This window comes from Erythrolamprus reginae, chromosome 1 (genome assembly GCF_031021105.1).
Source record: "Erythrolamprus reginae isolate rEryReg1 chromosome 1, rEryReg1.hap1, whole genome shotgun sequence".
Taxonomy (NCBI): domain Eukaryota; kingdom Metazoa; phylum Chordata; class Lepidosauria; order Squamata; family Dipsadidae; genus Erythrolamprus; species Erythrolamprus reginae.
The window spans coordinates 339,840,030-339,859,904 of record NC_091950.1 but is presented as its reverse complement, the minus strand read 5'-3'; the positions used below and the strand labels follow the sequence as shown (position 1 = coordinate 339,859,904).

The following is a 19,875-nucleotide window of genomic DNA, read 5'->3' as shown; positions in this document are numbered from 1 at the left end:
GATTCCTAGAGAGGCCCCTAGAGACTTCTCCTCGCCTTTTCCGGCCCCGTTTCCTCCCAGGAGATTCCTAGAGAGGCCCCACGAAGGCTTCCCCCCGCCTTTTCCAGCCCTGTTTCCTCCCAGGAGATTCCCAGAGAGGCCCCACAGAGGCTTCTCCCTGCCTTTTCCAGTTACAGTTTCGGAGTTTTGGGTTTGTAAGTAGAAAATGGTTCTTGAGAAGAGGCAAAAAAGTCTAGAACACCCGGTTCTTATCTAGAAAAGTTCATAAGTAGAGGCGTTCTTAGGTAGAGGTACCACTCTACCTGGGTGTCATCCTAGCATTCAGGAGATGAACTGACTAAAGTCACCATCATTTCCCCCCCTCCACACACACACACCAGCAGATTTATCCCACTGTAACCAGAGAGGGGAGTCATACGGCTCTTGGTCAAGCCATCTCGATAGGGTCAGGCGCTCCTCTTGATGTTTACCTCATCAGAAAGTACTTCCCGGCAGCTGAGCGGACAGGAACCGTTCCCACGGCAAGGAAAACCGGTCTGGAGATCTTCCACTGAGGGGTGGGGGGAACCCCCACCACAACGGCTAACTCTTATTAATGAATAGTTTCTTCCACAGCGACCTCGCTCCCCACGCTCTGCAGGGACACGGAGGTCGCGCGTGGGCTACCCTGGACCTGAGCAAGGATATGACTTGCCACCGCACAGGTCCAAGTGTCCCGCGCGTCCCTGTTGTTTGTTTGCAACACCCACTTTTCCCATTTGGGCCTAGGCCAGACCGCCCGGAGGGGGGGGAGGGGGGCAAAGAGGGGGCGGGGGCGAGGCCTCGGGGGCAAAGAGTGACGTGGATGTCGCAAGTCGGTCGTTAAAAAGGGGGCTTCTTCTCCCCGGGCTGTACAGTCGCAGCGCAGCTGTCGCGCGGCTGAGGGGGAGAGTGTTGTTGTTTTTTCTCCAGGCGTGCTCCTTGCAAAGGCTGAGGGAAAATGCAACCTTTACAGCAGAACTGTCAGCCCGTCAGGCCGTTCAAGCAAAGGAAAAGTTTCGGTAAGCGGCGGGAAGCGGGCTCAGTGCCCCACGCGCGACGCGATCGCTTGGGTGGGTGGGGGGAGAATCGGGCTTTATTTTTACCCGGAATTCTGGAGGAAACCGCTTCGTGACTTAATCTCCGTGGGACCGAACTGCTTCTGGGATCGGGAACGGGGGTGGCTAAAAACAAACACAGCCGGGGGCGCTCGGCTTCCCCCCCCCCCCCCCACTGCTCTTTTTGGAAGGGAGAAAAGGAAAACGCCTCCGAGGGATCTGACCTCCGTGGAGGCGGCTCGGCTTTGCAAGGCTTTGAGACCGTCTGAAATCCGCTACCTGCCGCCTTGGGAGTCGGGGATTTCTAACCTCAACGCCCCCCGTTAGGTGAAAATTAATGGATCTTCTTGTCTTTTGTTGTTGTTTTTTCACAGCCACCCGAGTGGAAGAAGTAGCAGGCATTCGTGGGAAGTTCCCGACAAAAGTTCCAGTAAGCCTCTCTTCATTCCGTTCTCTTCTCTGCTAAACACCCCTAACATTTGCCTAGTTGGTTTGTTTTCTTTTTTTGAAAACCTTTCTCAGGGCAGGTTTTCTTGGCCAGTGCTATCACTGACTTCATTAGTTCTGTAGATAACAAGAAGTCTGCTTAGGATTGTCTCCTGCTGATAGTAGTAGAGCCCCTCCACTTACCCTACGCTACGCCACTAGACTTACAATCCTAGGTTTAGAAAGTTTAGAGCTATGTCACCTTAAACATGAACTGAACATAGCCCATAAAATCATCTGCCTCTACGTCCTTCCTGTCAATGATTACTTCAGCTTCAACCACAACAACATATGAGTACACAACAGATACAAGCTTAAAGGAGGGCGAATCTCCAGGTGGAGCTGGTTCCAGAGGGCCGGGCCCCCCACAGAAAAGGCTCTTCCCCTAGGCCCCGCCAAGCAACATTGTCCAGTTGACAGGACACATGAGCACACAACAGATACAAACTTAAAGTAAACTGCTCCAAACTTGACTGCAGGAAATATGACTTTAGTAACCAAGTAGTTAATGCATGGAACTCACTACCAGACTCTGTAGTATCATCACCTAACCACCAAAACTTTACCCTTAGATTATCTACTGTTGACCTCACCCGTTTCCTAATAGGTCAGTAAGGGACGTGCATAAGTGCACCAGCGTGCCTACCGTCCCCTGTCCTAATGTTTCGCTTACTAGCATTATGTATATAAACATTGTTATATTTTTGTATACTACCAATACATACTTGACTAACTAACTAGATAGATAGATAGATAGATAGATAGATAGATAGATAGATAGATAGATAGATAGATAGATAGATAGATATCTTGCTTTCACATTACTTTTTAAACATGTTGTTGCTTTCTTCTTTTTGAATCAGGTAATTGTTGAAAGATATCAGAAAGAAAAATACCTCCCCCTGTTGGACAAAACGAAATTTCTCGTACCACAAGAGTTAACTATGACACAGTTTATAACCATCATTAGGTATGTAGCAAGCCGCAGATAGGCTATTTATTATTTGTTGGCTGTCAGTGCTTCTTTGCGCAAACCTCCTTGCCCTGTCTATTTTTGCAACGGGGCTTCTAAAAAACACTTGGGAACTTTGCAAGTAATATGGCTTCTGTTACCCAACACCATTCTGTGATTTTTCTCCCATTGCTTTGATGAGGTTCAGTCCTTTGAGCCCTCTTGCAAAGTATTCCTCATTATTTGCACAAAGGTAGGGTGAGAAAACTATGCTAGATTAATAAAGTCCAGTCTTTTCCCCCCTCCTCTGTGTTTTTTTTATAAAGGCTGTCTTAGAATGTTTCAACTAATTCATCCAAGAAGAGTTTGATATAACAAACGACCAAGGTTTAATTTTAAAAATTATGCAGTTGTACTTTACATTTATTTCAATCTATTTTTATTCTCAGCTAGTTTCCCCCAGTCCTATGCAGTCCAGACATTTTCAGCTTTCAATTCCAAAATTGACATCAGCCCAAAGTATAGGGAAAGTACTGCTTTAGGAAAAGCTATACTAAATGAATGTGCATATCTTGAAATGTTTGTTTGTTTGTTTATTGATTGGATTTATATGCCGCCCCTCTCCGAGGACACAGGGTGACTTACAACATATAAAAAGCAATAGTTAAATCCAATTAAATTAAAAACTAAACAAACGATCTAAAATCCTCAGCTGTGTTAAAAATCAATCATAACCATTCAAACAGCCGTACAAACATTCATCAGGAGGCTGAGGTCTAACCGCCCCAAGCCTGGCGGCATAAGTGAGACTTAAGACTCTTGCGAAAGGCGAGGAGGGTGGGGGCAGTGCGAATCTCCAGGCAGAGCTGATTCCAGAGGGCCGGGGCCCCCACAGAGAAGGCCCCACCAAGCAACATTGTCAGTTGACAGGACCTGGCGAAGGCTGACTCTGTAGGGCCTAACTAACAGGTCCTGGGACACATGCAGCAGAAAGGTGGTCCCACAAGTAATCTGGCCCGATGCCTTATAGGTCATTATAGGTTGTATGGCCTTATAGGCCATTACCAACACTTTTAATTGTGTCCGGAAACCAAACAGGAGCCAATGCAGTCCACAGAGTGTTGGAGATACATGGGTATATCTAGGGAGGCCCATGACTGCTCTCATGGCTGTATTCTGCACCATTTGTAGTTTCCGAACACTCCTCAAAGGTAGCCCATATACAGAGCATTGCAGTAATCGGACCTCGAGGTGAAGGGCAACATTGACATTTTCTTCTTCAGAATCCGGGATTTAACTATGATTTTTTGATTTGGAAAAATTGATTATTTATTGACTCCATCTAGTAATTCACTTTTAAATTTTCTTCATTTTTAAAACTGCTTGCTATAAGCTGGTGAGGGCACTTTAGAAGTGTAACTTCAAAAAGCCTTCAGATCTGCAGAATTAGTTGCATAACATTATTTTTATCTCAGCTCCACTGCTTCAAGTACTCTTTAAGCTCCTATGACTATTGCTGATGTCAAAATTGATTAGAATCTCTTACAGCCAAGTGAAGTAAGGTAGTGCGTACAAAGTGAGATTATAGAAACTTGAAATGTTTATTAACTGCCGTTTTCAAGGTCATAGGCTTATCCAATATGTGCTACCCAATAGAATTTCGCAAATAGTGCTCAGAATATTAAATCTTCATTCATCCAATTCTGCCTACAAGAGTACGGTCCTTGGAATTATAAAAAAATATTTACAAGTTTTGGTTAAGAAGTACACTACAATTTTTTAAAAAATAATATGCTTATTGCTTTGTGTAGTGTACATTTAAGCAGCAAATTAGTGTAAAATGGTAAGGAACTTCACCTTCAGTCTCTCCTACTCTCTACACTCTTAAGAACAAGTTGAATTATCTTCGCTGTTTCTAACCTTCTCACTATGGAATCAAAACCACTAAATAAATGCCTTAATGACAAGCAAGCTCAATAAATATCTGAGAGCCAATTTGGTGCAGCTGGAAACCTGGAGCCTGTGAGTTCTAGTTCTGTATTAGGCACAGGGCCACCTGGGTAACTTTAGTGCCAGTTGCTGTCTAGGAAGGAGGCAAAAGTATACCACTTTTGAAAAATCTTGCCAAAAAATTGCAGGTAATCACAAGGCCTCAAAAACCGCCTTGAAGGTACAAAAATACTAATGTTAATAATAAATGTAAAAAGGCTACACTCAACACTGTAAAGCTTATCCCAGAAAAATGGAATGCATGCCCGTTCTTGGACAGTCTAGACCAGTGTTTCCCAACCTTGGCAACTTGAAGATATTTGGACTTCAAGTCCCAGAATTCCCCAGCCAGCATTTGCTGGCTGGGGAATTCTGGGAGTTGAAGTCCAAACATCTTCAAGTTGCCAAGGTTGGGAAAAACTGGTCTAGACAACTTAAAAATCCATCTTCTTCCTTACCCCTTTTAAAAAGTACAATAGGACATTTTTGGTGGCAACTTTGCACTTGACCATATATATGTCTAGCTAATCTACTGTCTGTCTACTAGGAGTTTGCATATTTAAGAAAAAATGTCTGTTTTCTTTGTTAATCCAGAAGCAGAATGGCATTGAGTGCTACCCAAGCTTTCTACCTGCTGATAAGCAACAAGAGTTTAGCCAGTATGTCTTTAACTTTGGCCGAAGTATACCAAGACTACAAAGATGAAGATGGCTTTGTATACATGACATATGCTTCCCAGGAAATGTTTGGAGGTCTCCTAACTACTTCCAAAGTAAAATGTAAGGACTATCTCCTAAAAAGATAACTTTTCTCTTGGTGTCAGCATGGCTGAACATTGAGCTGTGCATCATTCAGGTTACTTGAAGATGAAGGATGCTCTGTCTAACGCGGGCTCTTCTGAAAAATTAATGGCCCAGGAGTTGGCAAGACCCAACTAAAGAACAGAGGCGTAGGATAAACCATCCCAAACAAATGACATGGGCACTGTTTCATAATTTGGCTCCTTGCCAGCCAAAGAAGTTAGTAGTGATATGCTTCAGTGTTATCCTTAAATCATGTATCTGCTTAAAAAATTGTTACCATAATTGGAGAGGAGTGAAAACCATGAAATTTTATAACCCAAGTTAAGTGACCTGGACCTGAATTGTCTGCTTAACGGGGAATAATATGTGCACTAGAGAGTAGCACGCTGTCATAGTTAGCTGAACATTGCAAGTCTGAGCCAGTGTTGGCTTTTATATTGTCTGTTTTTATCAAAGCCATATGCTTTCTTCCTCCAACATGAATATTGCTGATGAGTATGATGGCACTGTAAATTTTATAGGACAATGTCTTTCCACAGACTAGAAGCATCTCTCTTTACTGAACAGTGACAATTACACAGAAACAGCTTGTAGAATTGAGACTAATAAAGTGGAATATAATGGACTCTAATTCTGGGAAAGATAGAAGGAAACGGAACAACCAGCAGCAAGGTAGATAGACTCAGTTACCGTAACAATGAGTGTACCAGTGGAGTTCCAGAGGGACCAGGTTAGGAACAGAGTACAGTGTTCCCTCGATTTTAGCGGGTTCGAACTTCACGGAACGTCTATACCATGGTTTTTCAAAAATATTAATTAAAAAATACTTTGCGGGTTTTTTCCCTATACCACGGTTTTCCCCGCCCGATGACATCATATGTCATCGCCAAACTTTCATCTGCCTTTAATAAATATTTTTTATATAAATTTTAATAAATAAACACGGTGAGTAATAATCTAAATGGTTGCTAAGGGAATGTGAAATTGCAATTTAGGGGTTTAAAGTTTTAAGGGAAGGTTTGTGATACTGTTCATAGCCAAAAATTGTGTATTTACTTCCGCATCTCTACTTTGCGGAAATTCGAGTTTCGCGGGCGGTCTCGGAACGCATCCCCTGCGAAAATCGAGGGAACACTGTATCATAAAGAAAATCTATGTGATCACCAAGAGTTGACAACTTGATGGCATGTAATCATCAGTCCTTTGGAGAATATTGTTGTGCACACACATTCCTCAGATATCAATTGCTAAAAATTAGTAAATGAATTGTGTTGGGGGGGGGTGATGAGTATGTCAAGTAATGCAAGAACACAGCCACTCAAATAGGAACGCACATTCCTACATGGCATCTCACAATTGTTTAACTTGTATGTGACTGACTCAGCATTGGTGCTGAGGCAGCAACTCCAGGAGCTAGAACGGTAGCCTTATCACAAGGCTGTGTTCTTGCCTTTTGAACTCTGCTCTGAGCTTTAACTTTGATTGACGATAAGATTATGGTATGAAGATGAGTGAATGTGCATGTGTAATTGTGCTATAGAGTCATATGTTGTATTTTATAAAGTGCGCCAGGATTACAAGCTACTTAGTCTAAAGCCAGCTAATAAAGTCATGTCTTTGATACTCTTCTATCAACGCCATACTTAAGATAATTCTATCTCAGTAGAACTGACTTAAGGCTGCCCTCAAGTTAAAATCCTGCTGGTAGCCTCTCACTTTCCAAATGACTTGGAAAATCTTGGAGCGTTTTGGAAAGAGCAGACTGTAGAATTGCTGCTATTCAAACCAGAGAATGCTTACCTCCATTCTCTGGGACAGGGAGGACTGGAGAAGGAAGAGGAGGAAGATCGACATATAGACAGGAAGACTGAGATATATTTCATGTCCAAAATAGTGATTTTGAGGAGTCAGTTTTTGTGAGATGAAGAGAAATATTGATCTGGTAAGGCATAAAATTTTATTTGATGGACAACTCGCAGCTCACATGCAAAGTCACTAACCCAGGGTCCCCAAACTGGTCCAGCACCAAGGCCATGCAAACAAGCACACAAAACCACACAAAACCAGCAGCACACAAAACCAAGTCCATCCAGTCTGTGGAAAAACTTTTCTCCATAGAACCGGTCCCTGGTGCCCAAAAGGTATATTTTATCCAGTTATACTTGATGCTTTTTTGTGAGGTGAAAATGGATCTATATCTGTTGAAAAAAATTAGAATGATAACTCGTATGATCACGCTTTTTAAAACTCTGTCCTTTAAAATTGTGTTTTTCTGGATATCCTTTATATATGAGTAGTCCAACAACTTCTTGTGTATTTCTAAAAATGACATGCATTTCTGCTTTAACAAGATGATACAGTTTCATTAAAATAAATGTTTTGTCTAGTCCATATTTATGGCTGCGCCTGCAGGAGGGGTGCACATTTTTATGTGTATTTTGTTAAATGCCTTTTTGTTATTTTGTGACACAAAATGCTTTTTGTTCAACTAAGGAGTTTATCCATTGTGGCATTTAAAACAATATCTGTTTGGCAAGACCAACATTTAATGTCATTAGAATTGCTGCAATAATGTATGTAAAATATAATGCCTCAGAATAGGTAAAGCAAAATTGCCCCTGACGGGATTTCTCATTTGCAACCGTATGCAGTATTTTTTTTCTTTCTTCTTTTTCTCAAAGAGAGTCAAATAATAGGTTCAAGATGTTAAGTGTACTATTTTTGGAATGATTTGCTCCTCTTTCTAGAGAGTAAAAGACTGAAATATTATGGTTTCATTATGAAAGGAATGAACTGAAGAAAAATTAAAGATTATATAACAAAAGGATTTTGGTCTTAAATTTCTTGAGACTCCCAAAATGACATGTACAGTATTAAATGTATTACAAGTTAATAGGTTTTAATGATATGTTAATAATTTATTATATATATATATATGTTGCCCAACTCAAGTTACCTTGGATGGTTTACAAATGGTTAACATTTAAAATAAGGATTCTCCCCTCCCTCCCCAGATAAAGATGACAGAAATGTCTAAACGTGGAGAAAAAAGTGATAAAAGTGATAGAAATGTCTAAAGGGGAGAAAAGTGTATGTTGTGGGGAGAGGGTTCGTCAGTTATGCTTTTTAAAGGCCTGGGCAATGAACCAGATGCTCAGAGACTATATGAGGAGAAACAACATTATATTGTATATAAATTGTATGCAAATAATGGGTTTTATTATATGTGTGAAGCTAGCTTGAAAGCTGGAGTATTAAGGAACTGGACAATACAAATAGAACATGAATGTATACATTTATTTATTATTTAGATTTGTATGCCGCCCCTCTCCGCAGACTCGGGGCGGCTCACAACAAAGTGAAAACAATTTACAACAAATCTAAATTACTGCTTAAAAACATTTAAAAACCCCATTTTCTAAACACACATACATACAAACATACCATTCATAAATTGTATATGCCCGGGGGAGATGTCTCAGTTCCCCCATGCCTGACGACACAGGTGGGCCTTAAGAAGCTTACGAAAGGCAAGGAGAGTAGGGGCAGTTCTAATCTCCGGGGGGAGTTGGTACCTTTAAGCAGAATGGAGAGAAGACTCAACAATATCCAACATTTAAATGTTTATTTAATAAAATAAATAAACATGAAATAGCACTTATATGTGTACTTGGATGCAGGTCTTGAGGAAAGAGGTGTATGGCTCGCTGACCTGTACTTGATATCAAGCCAAGCTAATTTCCCCTCTACCAGCAGATATCCAGGATAGTCCCAAAGTTTATGTGCCTTTTTCTAATATTATAAGCAGGTTTCGACAAATTTCTATGAATGTTGTGACATTTTGTATCATTGTAATTGTCTTTTTAATAGAATAACAGAATACAGGAAGGGATTTAGAGGTCTTTTAGTCCAACCCTCTGTTCAAACAAAAAAACCTATATCCATGATGGTGAACCTCTGTCATGCGTGCCACAGGTGGTACATGGAGCCATATCAGAGGACATGCGAGACTTTGTCCTGTATTTTTGGCCTTGGGAAAGGCCATTTCATCCCCCGGATGCTTCAGGAAAGTTTCCCTGATGCCTGAGAGGCAAAAAAAATTCCTCAATGGACAAATCAGAAGTTCAGGAAAATGCACTTCTGTTTTGCTGTTTTGCTGTTTTTTGTACTCCAGAGTTCAGGGAAGAAAACAAGCAAACTCCGAGGGCACAAAGGGTCCTTCTCTCACTTTCTTTTCATAGCTCTTCCATTCAAGATTGCTGTCCTATTTTCTCCTCGTGGTATTCTTCAAGGACCTGCTGTGATGAAGAAATTGCCTTAGAGACGACACCAAAATAAAACAGCAAGCAATTTAGCTACTGACATTGCTTCAATTGGAAAGACAATGACCTTGGTAGCTAGCCAAAGATTTCTTTTCAATGAATCAGGTGCAAAAAGGAGTAGAAAATAGTTACTAGAATAGCATAATGAACTAAAAACAAGCCTCGAGAATCTGTTACAAGCCCTTTCTACGCTAAAGAAAAAATATCTTGTCAACTTCTAATAGCAATAGCACTTAGGCTTATATTGACTCAGCCTTCCAGCCTTCCGAGGTGGGTAAAATGAGGACCCAGATTGTTGGGGGCAATATGCTGACTGCTTAGAAAGGTGAAATGGTATTGTGCTATTGCCACTGCTACCCTGCTTCAAAGTGCTTTTCAGTTCTCTCTAAGCCAGTGGTTTTCAACCTTAGGGGTCAAACAACTGTTTCACAGGACCATGGGAAAAGTCAAATTTCCCATGGTATTAGGAACTAAAGCTCCTCTTCTGGTGCCTTGGAACATATTTTTACAATCCAACCAATTGGGCATTTACAGTGAAAGGTGTCCCTCTCACCTTCCTGCCAATCATTTTAAAGCTCTGTTGGGAGAATTGGCGCTTAACTTACGGTTGGGGGGTCACAACATGATGAATTGTATTAAGGGGTCACGGCATTAGAAAGGTGGAGAACCACTGCTCTAAGTGGAGAACCACTGCTCTAAGTGTCAGCCTATTGGTCCCAACAATCCGGGCCCTCATTTTAGTCAGCTCGGAAGGATGGAAGACTGATCAATCTTGAGACGGTGAGACTTGAACTGCCAAACTGCTGGCAGCCAGCAGTCAGCAGAAGTAGCCTGCAATACTGCATTCTAACCACTGCACCACCACGGCTCTTTCATATATTGGGGAAACAACAGATGGACAAACCTGTTTCAGAATGGGATCCAGAAAACTCACCGATAAAATATTTTCAGGCAGAATTGCAGAGCTCTGCTTTGACAAAAATAATGTATAACTGTGTAAAATGTATAACTCTGAAATAAGGACACTTAGCTGAAGTTTACAGTTCTTTTCCAATAACTCCAGTTTGAACAAAGGAGCATCTGAATAGTGATATTGATCACTAGGCAATGTTTTCGTTTTAAATGCGAGAAATCTCACAAAGGAATTCAAACAAAACATCATAGTATCAAAAAGAATAAAAATATTAAATTATTCCAAATACCTCAAAGGAAAGGTGAAGCTGATGAAAACGATAAACATTCTGTGTGCGCGCACACACACACACAAACAAAGGGAAAAAGATAAATCCAGTCTAGAGAATAAGACAGGCAAGAGTTGTCCAAGAGGATTGATATGGGTTCAGGATGTGGTGATTTGAAATCTGTGCTATGTTCGCTGAATCAAATCCAAGAATCATTACATTATTTTGGTATATTTCTTACTGTATGCCACATTTTGCCAAAAAAGACCAACAACCCTATTTTGGCACTCAGCAACTTATTAAAACTAGTGTTCTTTAATTCTCTTAAGCTAAATTCTATCATAAATGCATGCAAATAATTATCCCCCCCCCCCCAATCTATTCACTCTTTATCTTCATTGGCTATCTGATTTAAAGACATCGCAAGGGTTGATTATTTACTCTCTAATTATTAACTCAGACTGAGCAATAGTAAAATTCTCTTCACATAAGGTCGCTGAGGAATTTTTTTTAGACAGAAAGCTATATTTGCCCACTGAAATATCTTACTTCAAGGTTCTTCCAGAACTTATATATATATATACATACATATTTCTTCAAGCCTCCTGAACAGAGAACCAAAATTCTTGGAAATGGCAAACAAGCAACAGACCCACCAAGATTGCTTCTCTCAGTGGTCTCTCTGCTCAGCAAGAGAATAACAAAATATATTCAAAAGGAATGCTGAAAATATAGATTCTGTTATCCAAGGAGCAGATATTTTATATGCCTGCAACTTCTTTATTTATCATAGGTTGTCTTCATTCTCAGAAATAAATTGAATGGAATTTGGATCTCTAGATTTTCAAGAATTCAACATAGTTCCTCCTCCAACTCGATCTTTCAAAGTATTCCAACAGAACCTGCTGCTATAGCAAACTCTCATTAAAATATGCGTTAATGGTGAAGCAAGGATTCTAGATCTGATTAAAAGTTCTGATTGACACGGTGTTACCCAAGCTATATTATTTTTGGTACATTTATTTGAATAACTGGAAAATAGTAGGGATGGAAACTTAGAGAGACAAACATAAGCACTTAACATGTTAAAATGACATGCTGTGTTAGATTGTTTCAGAACTGGAACTAATTAGGTTACTTGAAGTGCCACCCCATGCCTTGGCTGTCTTGAAATGGATCAGAAAATGGCAAATCCTGTTTGTAATTGTCTACTTCCCATATAGGAAAACTGCCAATGGTAGTTTATTAGGGAGCAATTTGATTTATATATAAATGGAGCAATGTTAGGTCTCCCTCAAGCCTTTGTTGTCTTAATACGTGATCTTATTTTTATTTATTGCTCATCCAATTAAATATCATCTACATCATAGAAACATAGAAGACTGACGACAGAAAAAGACCTCATGATCCATCTAGTTGTCCTTATACTATTTTCTGTATTCTTAGGATGGATATATGTTTATCCCAGGCATGTTTAAATTCAGTTACTGTGGATTTATTTACGTCTGCTGGAAGTTTGTTCCAAGGATCTACTACTAATATTTTCTCATGTTGCTTTTGATCTTTCCCCCAACTAACTTCAGATTGTGTCCCCTTGTTCTTGTGTTCACTTTCCTATTAAAAACACTTCATTCCTGGACCTTATTTAACCATTTAACATATTTAAATGTTTCGATCATGTCCCCCCTTTTCCTTCTGTCCTCCAGACTATACAGATTGAGTTCATTAAGTCTTTCCTGATAACGTTTTATGCTTAAGACCTTCCACCATTCTTGTAGCCCGTCTTTGGACCAGTTCCATTTTGTCAATATCTTTTTGTAGGTGAGGTCTCCAGAACTGAACACAGTACAGTATTCCAAATGTGGTCTCACCAGCACTCTATATAACGGGATCATAATCTCCCTCTTCCTGCTTGTTATACCTCTAGCTATGCAGCCAAGCATCCTACTTGCTTTCCCTACCGCCTGACTGCACTGTTCACCCATCCTTGATCCTTGATATTAAAAATGAAACAACATCATAAAATAGAACAGAGTCAAAGAAATTGGCCTCATGAAAGTATATTTATTAGGGCTTTGAACGAATGTAGTAAAAGTGGTTTGGAAGAGTTTCGGTCTGTGTAGAAGTACAGCAATTCTAAAGTTGCTATGGCTTTTTTTGGAAGCCTACATGAGCCTGAAAAAAAATGTGACTGCCGTAAAATACTATCCCTGTTGTGATCCTTCATATTTTAAAGTACGGTACCTCTTTAGAATCATTTTTACAGTATGCATAGCTCTACTGTATATGCGCATACCTAGGTGGAGAAAAAAGTGATATCTACCAGGGTTGTGATAAGCTGATGGCATTCCTTTGAATTTCAATAACTGAATGGTGATTCCCATTAGTATTTTAAAAATTAATTCTAATACCAAGATATCTAAACATTTGGTTCAAAACATATGAGAAAGGCATGGATTCTCTTTTGCCAAGATGAAGTTTATGATCCAATAGTGCTTCCCCAGTCGGTAAATGGGAGAAAATATAATTGCCGTTTCTCTTTCCTATGTTATTCAGATATCTTCTCTGTAAATTGGGAACTTTTCTGAAATGATGCCATTAAAGCTTCAGTGAATAAGAAATACTTTCTGCAAACAGGAATTTTCTGAATACTTTTGCTAGTGGAATAACAATTCCACCCTGAGCCAGAGAATCAATCAACAACCATTCTTACAAATTTCAATAGAAATTACACATAAGTAAACATATCAATCAGATTTATGTTACCTAGTACTGAAGAGCAGGTCTATAGAGGCTAAAAATAATTTTAGAAACAACATGTAGTATCTTAAAAGCTAGAATTTTATGAATAGGATAAGCTTTAATGGACTTCAATCAACAGATTGAAATTAGTTACAGTGGTACCTCTTCTTACGAACGCCTCTACTAACGAACCTTTCGAGATACGAAACCGGTGTTTAAGATTTTTTTTGCCTCTTCTTCCGAACTATTTTCATCTTATGAACCTGAGCTGCCACTGGGATGCCCCGACTCGATTTCCATTGCCAGCCAAAGTGCTGAGATTTCCCTGAGCCTTCCCTCGCTGGGAATCCCCGCCTCCGGACTTCCGTTGCCAACCGAAGCGCCTGTTCATGCGTTGCTGGGATTCCCGAGGCTCTCCTCGCTGGGATTCCTTTCATTTTTGCCGGCGCTGTTTTGAATACCAGTGAGGGAAGGCTCAGGGGAATCCCAGCAACGCAAGAACGGGTGCTTCAGCTGGCAATGGAAGTCCGGAGGCAGGGATTCCCAGTGGCGCAAGGCAAATGGGGTGACTTTTGGGATGCATTATTTGCTTTTACATTGATTCCTATGGGGAAAATTGCTTCTTCTTACGAACTTTTCTACTTACGAACCTGATCACAGAACAAATTAAGTTCGTAAGAAGAGGTACCACTGTATATGCTAAGGGAAACTTATTTAGGACTAAAAACCCGTCTGCCAACATATCTTACATGTTTTTATCAGACTTATGCATTACGTACTTTAGCAACTTTTTAAAAAATCCAAAGCAATGATAGGGTAATTTTTCCAAAGGCATATGAAGCAAGCAAGTTGCCATGCAAACTGCTTATACTGCAGGTTTATGAGCAACATAGAAAGGTATCTAATCTCTTTTCAGCTAACTATTTGAATACTTGTCTAGTACTATTCCACTGTTTACAGTGGATAGGTCTTTTATTTGCAATACCCTGAGCAAGCTGATAGCACAGTCCAGGTGTTTTCAGCAGTTCTGCAAGGCTACTGACACTCCTATGCTATTTATTTTTTAAGTTTTCTAAACATTGTCATTTTTGAAGCCTTTTCAGTAAATTCTTAATTTTAAAAAGGTATTATAATGAAGAGCTGCTAATTGACTAGGGAATGTCCTCAAGCAAAGAACTAACATCCTCATCTTGCTTCTCTTTCTAGTCAAGTCATTACTGTTGTATTTTATGATTCTTGATGAATGTATTTTTTCTTTTGTGTACACTGAAAGAATGTGCACCAAATACAAATTCCTTCTGTGTCCAATCACACTTGGCCAATATAGAATTCTATTCTGTTCTGTCCTCTCCTCTCCTATCCTGAGCAGTTGAATTAAAGTGCACAGCAGTAATTTAATCCAAAGTACCGGTAGTACACTTATATTGCATTTGTATTATATTGCAAAGATCGAGTTTTGGCCCCTGGTATCATCTTAGAGTGCTGGAAAAGACAGACATTTGGAAAATCATTGTCAATTATTTTCAAATTAAATTTGGTACACTTTCTAATACTTAGTTTTATCCTTGGACAGAATATTGCAAATTTAAAGTACAGTAAATCTCTCATTCTAAAAGATGTCAGAGAAACTGTGCAAAATACCATAGATCATATTATCTTGAGCATTAAATTGCTGAAATAAAAGGTAGCAACCTATACATTTATTGGATATGCAAAGCATTCAACACAAAATGTATTTATGTAAGTGAATCATAACCAATGTCAGCGTTCCAATTAGCATCCGAGAAATAAATCAGAGTCCAAACCTTGGCCTTCTTTCAAGTTCAAATTTATTAACAGAACCATGTTGGTTACGATCTGTAGTCAACCCAATACAGTACTCATTTTTCCTATAATTCTCCACCCAGGTTAAAGTTCATCCCTTGTCCCCACACCTACAAGTTACAAGTTCATCACATGGACCACTCCAGTTCTCTCAATGTCCACAATTCTGCTACTGATTCTCCAGAGCTGGTAGAATCTACTGAAACCCAGCTCTGCAACAAACCCTCCAAATGACACATTTAACATTACAAGAAGCAGTGTTTCGCTCAACCTAGCTTTTTCAAATGTGTAAAAGTCTTAAATTTTTTATGGATAAACACATCTTATAGAGTGCGTATTTTCTTTAAAATGGCATTTGGGCTGTTCTTGACTATTTCTAGTCTAGGAGAGGGGCGGCATACAAATCTAATTAATAATAATAATAATAATAATAATAATAATAATAATAATAATAATAATAATAATTCAGAAATAGTTTCTAGTGATAGGACTACGAGTAATAGTTTAGATAGCCAAACAACTGATTCACTGGTACGAGGAGGATATCCATTTTGGAGATCCCATATTTAGAGAAGTAGAAGTTATTAGAAGAATTTACTTCAAATAAAAAATAAAAACATATGTAAAGACAAATAAGGACTCAGCAGGCTCAGTAGCCACTAAATGCTGAAAATGGAACCTTGACTAGAATAATTCCCATCTACTACTCCTTTAATATTCTTAATTAGATAATATTGATTTTGAATTGAACCAAGGCAGCAATTCGGGTCACATCATCCATTCTCTGTGCAGTAGAGGTTCTCTTTCATCCTCCTGCTGGAATAAATATAGTGTCAGTAGACCATATGTCAGACACAGGAAACCAAAAGCAATTCAGCACTGAGCCACGGGACCCCTTCAAATTATATCGGCATTGCTTTCTGAAAAGATGGATGTGTTCATTGCAGCTAACCTCCATGAACCTTCTTTCAATCCAACACAAATATTAATTTAGATTTTTTAAAGCTTTGAGCTTCTGACATATTAGACATCTCACGCTCCAGCTGAACTGTGATTAAGCTGTAGGCCCATTAGCCAATCTGCCAATTGCTTAGCAACCTCATCTGTCCTTTGAAAGCAGTTGCTCTTCAAATGTGCCAGGTTTGTTGCAGTTACCTCAGTCCATGCTTCATGATAGGAAGGTTGTCCAGAAACAACAGGCCTACATTTTTGCCTTGAGTACCAATTGGCAGCTTAAAGGACCTTGAAGATGGAAAAAGATGCACTGAAACAAACTATGAGAAATATAAATACAGTATTTCTAAAAAGAAATACACTACTAAAAAATAAAGGGAACACTTAACACAATATAACTCCAAGTAAATCAAACTTCTGTGAAATCAAACTGTCCACTTAGGAAGCAACACTGATTGACAATCAATTTCACACGCTGTTGTGCACATTCAACTTTGTACAGAACAAAGTATTCAATGAGAATATTTCATTCAGATCTAGGATGTGTTATTTGAGTGTTCTATATTTACTTCACATACAACAGCTCTCCCCTCCCAATATTATTATTTTTATGCTTGTTTTCTGATACTTGCCTCTTCTGTCCTGAATGACCTTCGTGGGAAACAAGTGAGACTGAATGCACACATTCTGTGAAGCCATGGTTTTAATTAGGGTTGGGCTACAAAAGCAGCAATGCCACATTACAGTTCCACATGACATGCAAGTCCAAACAGCTAGTCCAACATTACTCTGGGTGCAATCCATACCTGCTTTCCTGAACTAAGGCAGCTTTGTCAGTAAGCATCATGGATAGGTTGGCAAGGAACTGAGCAGAATTAGGCCAAGACTTTTTGTAGCCAAAAACAAAGGCTACCAAACTCATGTTTGCATTTTACTTCAATCCAAATATCAGAAAAGTGCCCTCAACAGCACCTAGAAAAGCACAGTCTCATAGGACAGGAGTCTCCAACCTCTCTCTTCCAGAGGAATTCTGGGAGTTGAAGTCCACAAGTCTTATAGTTGCCAAGGTTGGAGACCCCACCTTAGGAAATCCAGATGAGGCAGGCGCCTTCAATAGATCTGTTGTCCAGCAAAAGGGAATCCAGAGGGCATGAGAAGGCTGCCACCAAATGATTGCCTGCAGAATAGATCAAGCCAATCTGGATGAAAATACCTCAAATTGCACTCAACAAACATGTAACACTCTAGCTATCAACTTTACTAGGTTATTGTTCACATAGGGAGAACGAAAACAAGAGTCCAGTATATGCCTGCGCAAACTATTATTTCTATTTATTTAAATGCATTGGCCACCCAACTCCAATGGCCTACACATCTCAAAAAAACCCACAACAAAAATTAAACATTAAATCAGACAGATACCACAAACTAAAGTGATCTTACAAACAACAAATGTGACAACATCTTACATTACAGCACATTATTTATTATAAGGGCAATATTGATAACGGAAATAGAATGGTGAGCCACAAGAAATACCTGGCACACAAGTCAGCTATTTGGTGCTAGAAGTGCAGGGCAATATTGGAGTTGGCAGTATCTGTGAAGCATGGAGGTATTGAGATGCTTGTCTCTTAAGATGAAAGTGGCTGGGAAAACACAAGGGGCAATGAATCTTTCCTAATGGCATTTGGTGACAGTGGATTATTTTTCAAAATGTATCACTGGACCCCAGATGGCTGCTTGGCAGATCACACACAGCCTACGGGTTGTATTTTGTTGCAGGCTTTGTCTAGTGCCCAAGTAGTTTGGACTAGAAGTGAAACTGTCTTAAATCCAAATTCTGTGTTTTAAACTCTCAGTGCAGTAAAACCAATACAATCGAATTGATTTTGACCAGCAATTCCCTCTCTGACAACTCAGATATGTACTCTAAATTGCATTTTAAGTGCCTTTTATGTGAAACATTCATTGTTCTAATAGCAAATTTGGGTGATGAATACTGCTAGGAAAATAATGAGTTTCGGCTGAGATACAAGAGGGAAGCACTTCCTTTACTTTTAGAGTACACATGCATGTATTTAGATACAGTAATACCTCATGATACGAACTTAATTGGTGCAAGGAGGAGGTTCGTAAGACGAAAGGTTTGTAAGACGAAACATTGTTTCCCATAGGAAACAATGTAAAGTCAATTAATCCGTGCAACCAAAAAAACCCCCGCAAAAAAACGGCTTTCGGCGAATGCTGGGAAGCCGCGCGGCTGTTTTAAAAGGTGACAGCCGGCCTGGGGGGCTTCCCAGCACCCCCCCAAACCCAGGTTCGGGGTGGTGCTGGGAAGCCCCCCAGGCCGGCTGCGACCTTTTAAAACAGCCGCGCCGCTTCCCATCTGTCTCCTGAAGCCGAACGGCAAAGCCGAACTTCCGCGTTCGGCTTCGGGAGACAGCTGCGAAGCGGCGCGGGTGTTTTAAAAGGTCGCAGCCGGCCTGGGGGGCTTCCCAGCACCCCCCCGAACCCTGAAGTTCGGCAAAAGTTCGGGGTTCGGGGGGGGTGCTGGCAAGCCCCCCATGCCGGCTGCGACCTTTTAAAACACCCGCGCCGCTTCCCAGCTGTCTCCTGAAGCCGAACGCTGAAGCCGAACTTCCGCGTTCGGCTTCGGGAGACAGCCGCGAAGCGGCGCTGGTGTTTTAAAAGGTCGCAGCCGGCCTGGGGGGCTTGCAAGCACCCCCCCGAACCCCGAACCTGGGTTCGGGGGGGTGCTGGCAAGCCCCCCAGGCCGGCTGCGACCTTTTAAAACACCCGCCCCGCTTCGCAGCTGTCTCCTGAAGCCGAACGCTAAAGCCGAACTTCCGCGTTCGGCTTCGGGAGACAGCTGCGAAGCGGCGCGGGTGTTTTAAAAGGTCGCAGCCAGCCTGGGGGGCTTCCCAGCAACCTCCTGAACCGAACCCGGGGTTCAGCAAAATTTTGCCTCTTCTTACGAACTTTGTTCGAGTTACGAACCGGCGTTCGGGAGGCTTCTGGGAAGCCCCGCCGCCCGGCTGTTACCTTTTAAAACAGCCGCGCGGCTTCCCAGCAGTCTCCGAACGCCGGTTCGTAACTCGAAAAAAGTTCGTAAGAAGAGGCAAAATTTTTCTGAACCCCGGGTTCGTATCACGAGTTGTTCGTAAGACGAGGGGTTCGTATCTTGAGGTACCACTGTATTTTAAAGAATTGCCATCATTCAAGGACTCCTTTGTAATCCACTATCATCCCCACTCCGAGTCTGCGGAGAGGGGCAGCATACAAATATAATAAATAATAATAATTATTATGGTTGTATGAAATTCAGCGTAAAAAAATTTGAATTATAAAATATTATTTAAATATTTTAAATATACCCATTTTCCTAACTTTTCAGATTTTACTTCCTTTATTGAATTATTTGGACCCACTTTGTTGCAGAGATTTAACATGATTTTTGATAATCTAAATTATTCCATTGTTCAGTTTGCTGACTTTTTCCAAAAGTTTTCTTGCATTCATACATATGATAAAATCAAGCAACCT

At 40.5% G+C, this 19,875-nt stretch overlaps 1 protein-coding gene across 1 annotated transcript; it reads left to right on the top strand.

Annotated features, from left to right (window-relative positions):
* The first annotated feature begins 979 nt into the window (after positions 1-979).
* On the top strand, positions 980-5,603 carry MAP1LC3C (microtubule associated protein 1 light chain 3 gamma). Its single transcript, XM_070740716.1, has 4 exons — positions 980-1,040; positions 1,451-1,506; positions 2,426-2,532; positions 5,098-5,603. The coding sequence occupies exons 1-4, from the start codon at positions 980-982 to the stop codon at positions 5,306-5,308; spliced, it is 435 nt and encodes a 144-aa protein (XP_070596817.1). The 3' UTR covers positions 5,309-5,603.
* The last annotated feature ends 14,272 nt before the right edge of the window (positions 5,604-19,875 follow it).

Excerpts from the sequence above, each read along its gene's own strand:
- MAP1LC3C (XM_070740716.1), top strand. The coding sequence starts at position 980 with ATGCAACCTTTACAGCAGAACTGTCAGCCCGTCAGGCCGTTCAAGCAA. Across the intron at positions 1,041-1,450 it reads CAAGCAAAGGAAAAGTTTCG|CCACCCGAGTGGAAGAAGTA; the intron begins GTAAGCGGCGGG and ends GTTTTTTCACAG. Across the intron at positions 2,533-5,097 it reads CAGTTTATAACCATCATTAG|AAGCAGAATGGCATTGAGTG; the intron begins GTATGTAGCAAG and ends TTGTTAATCCAG.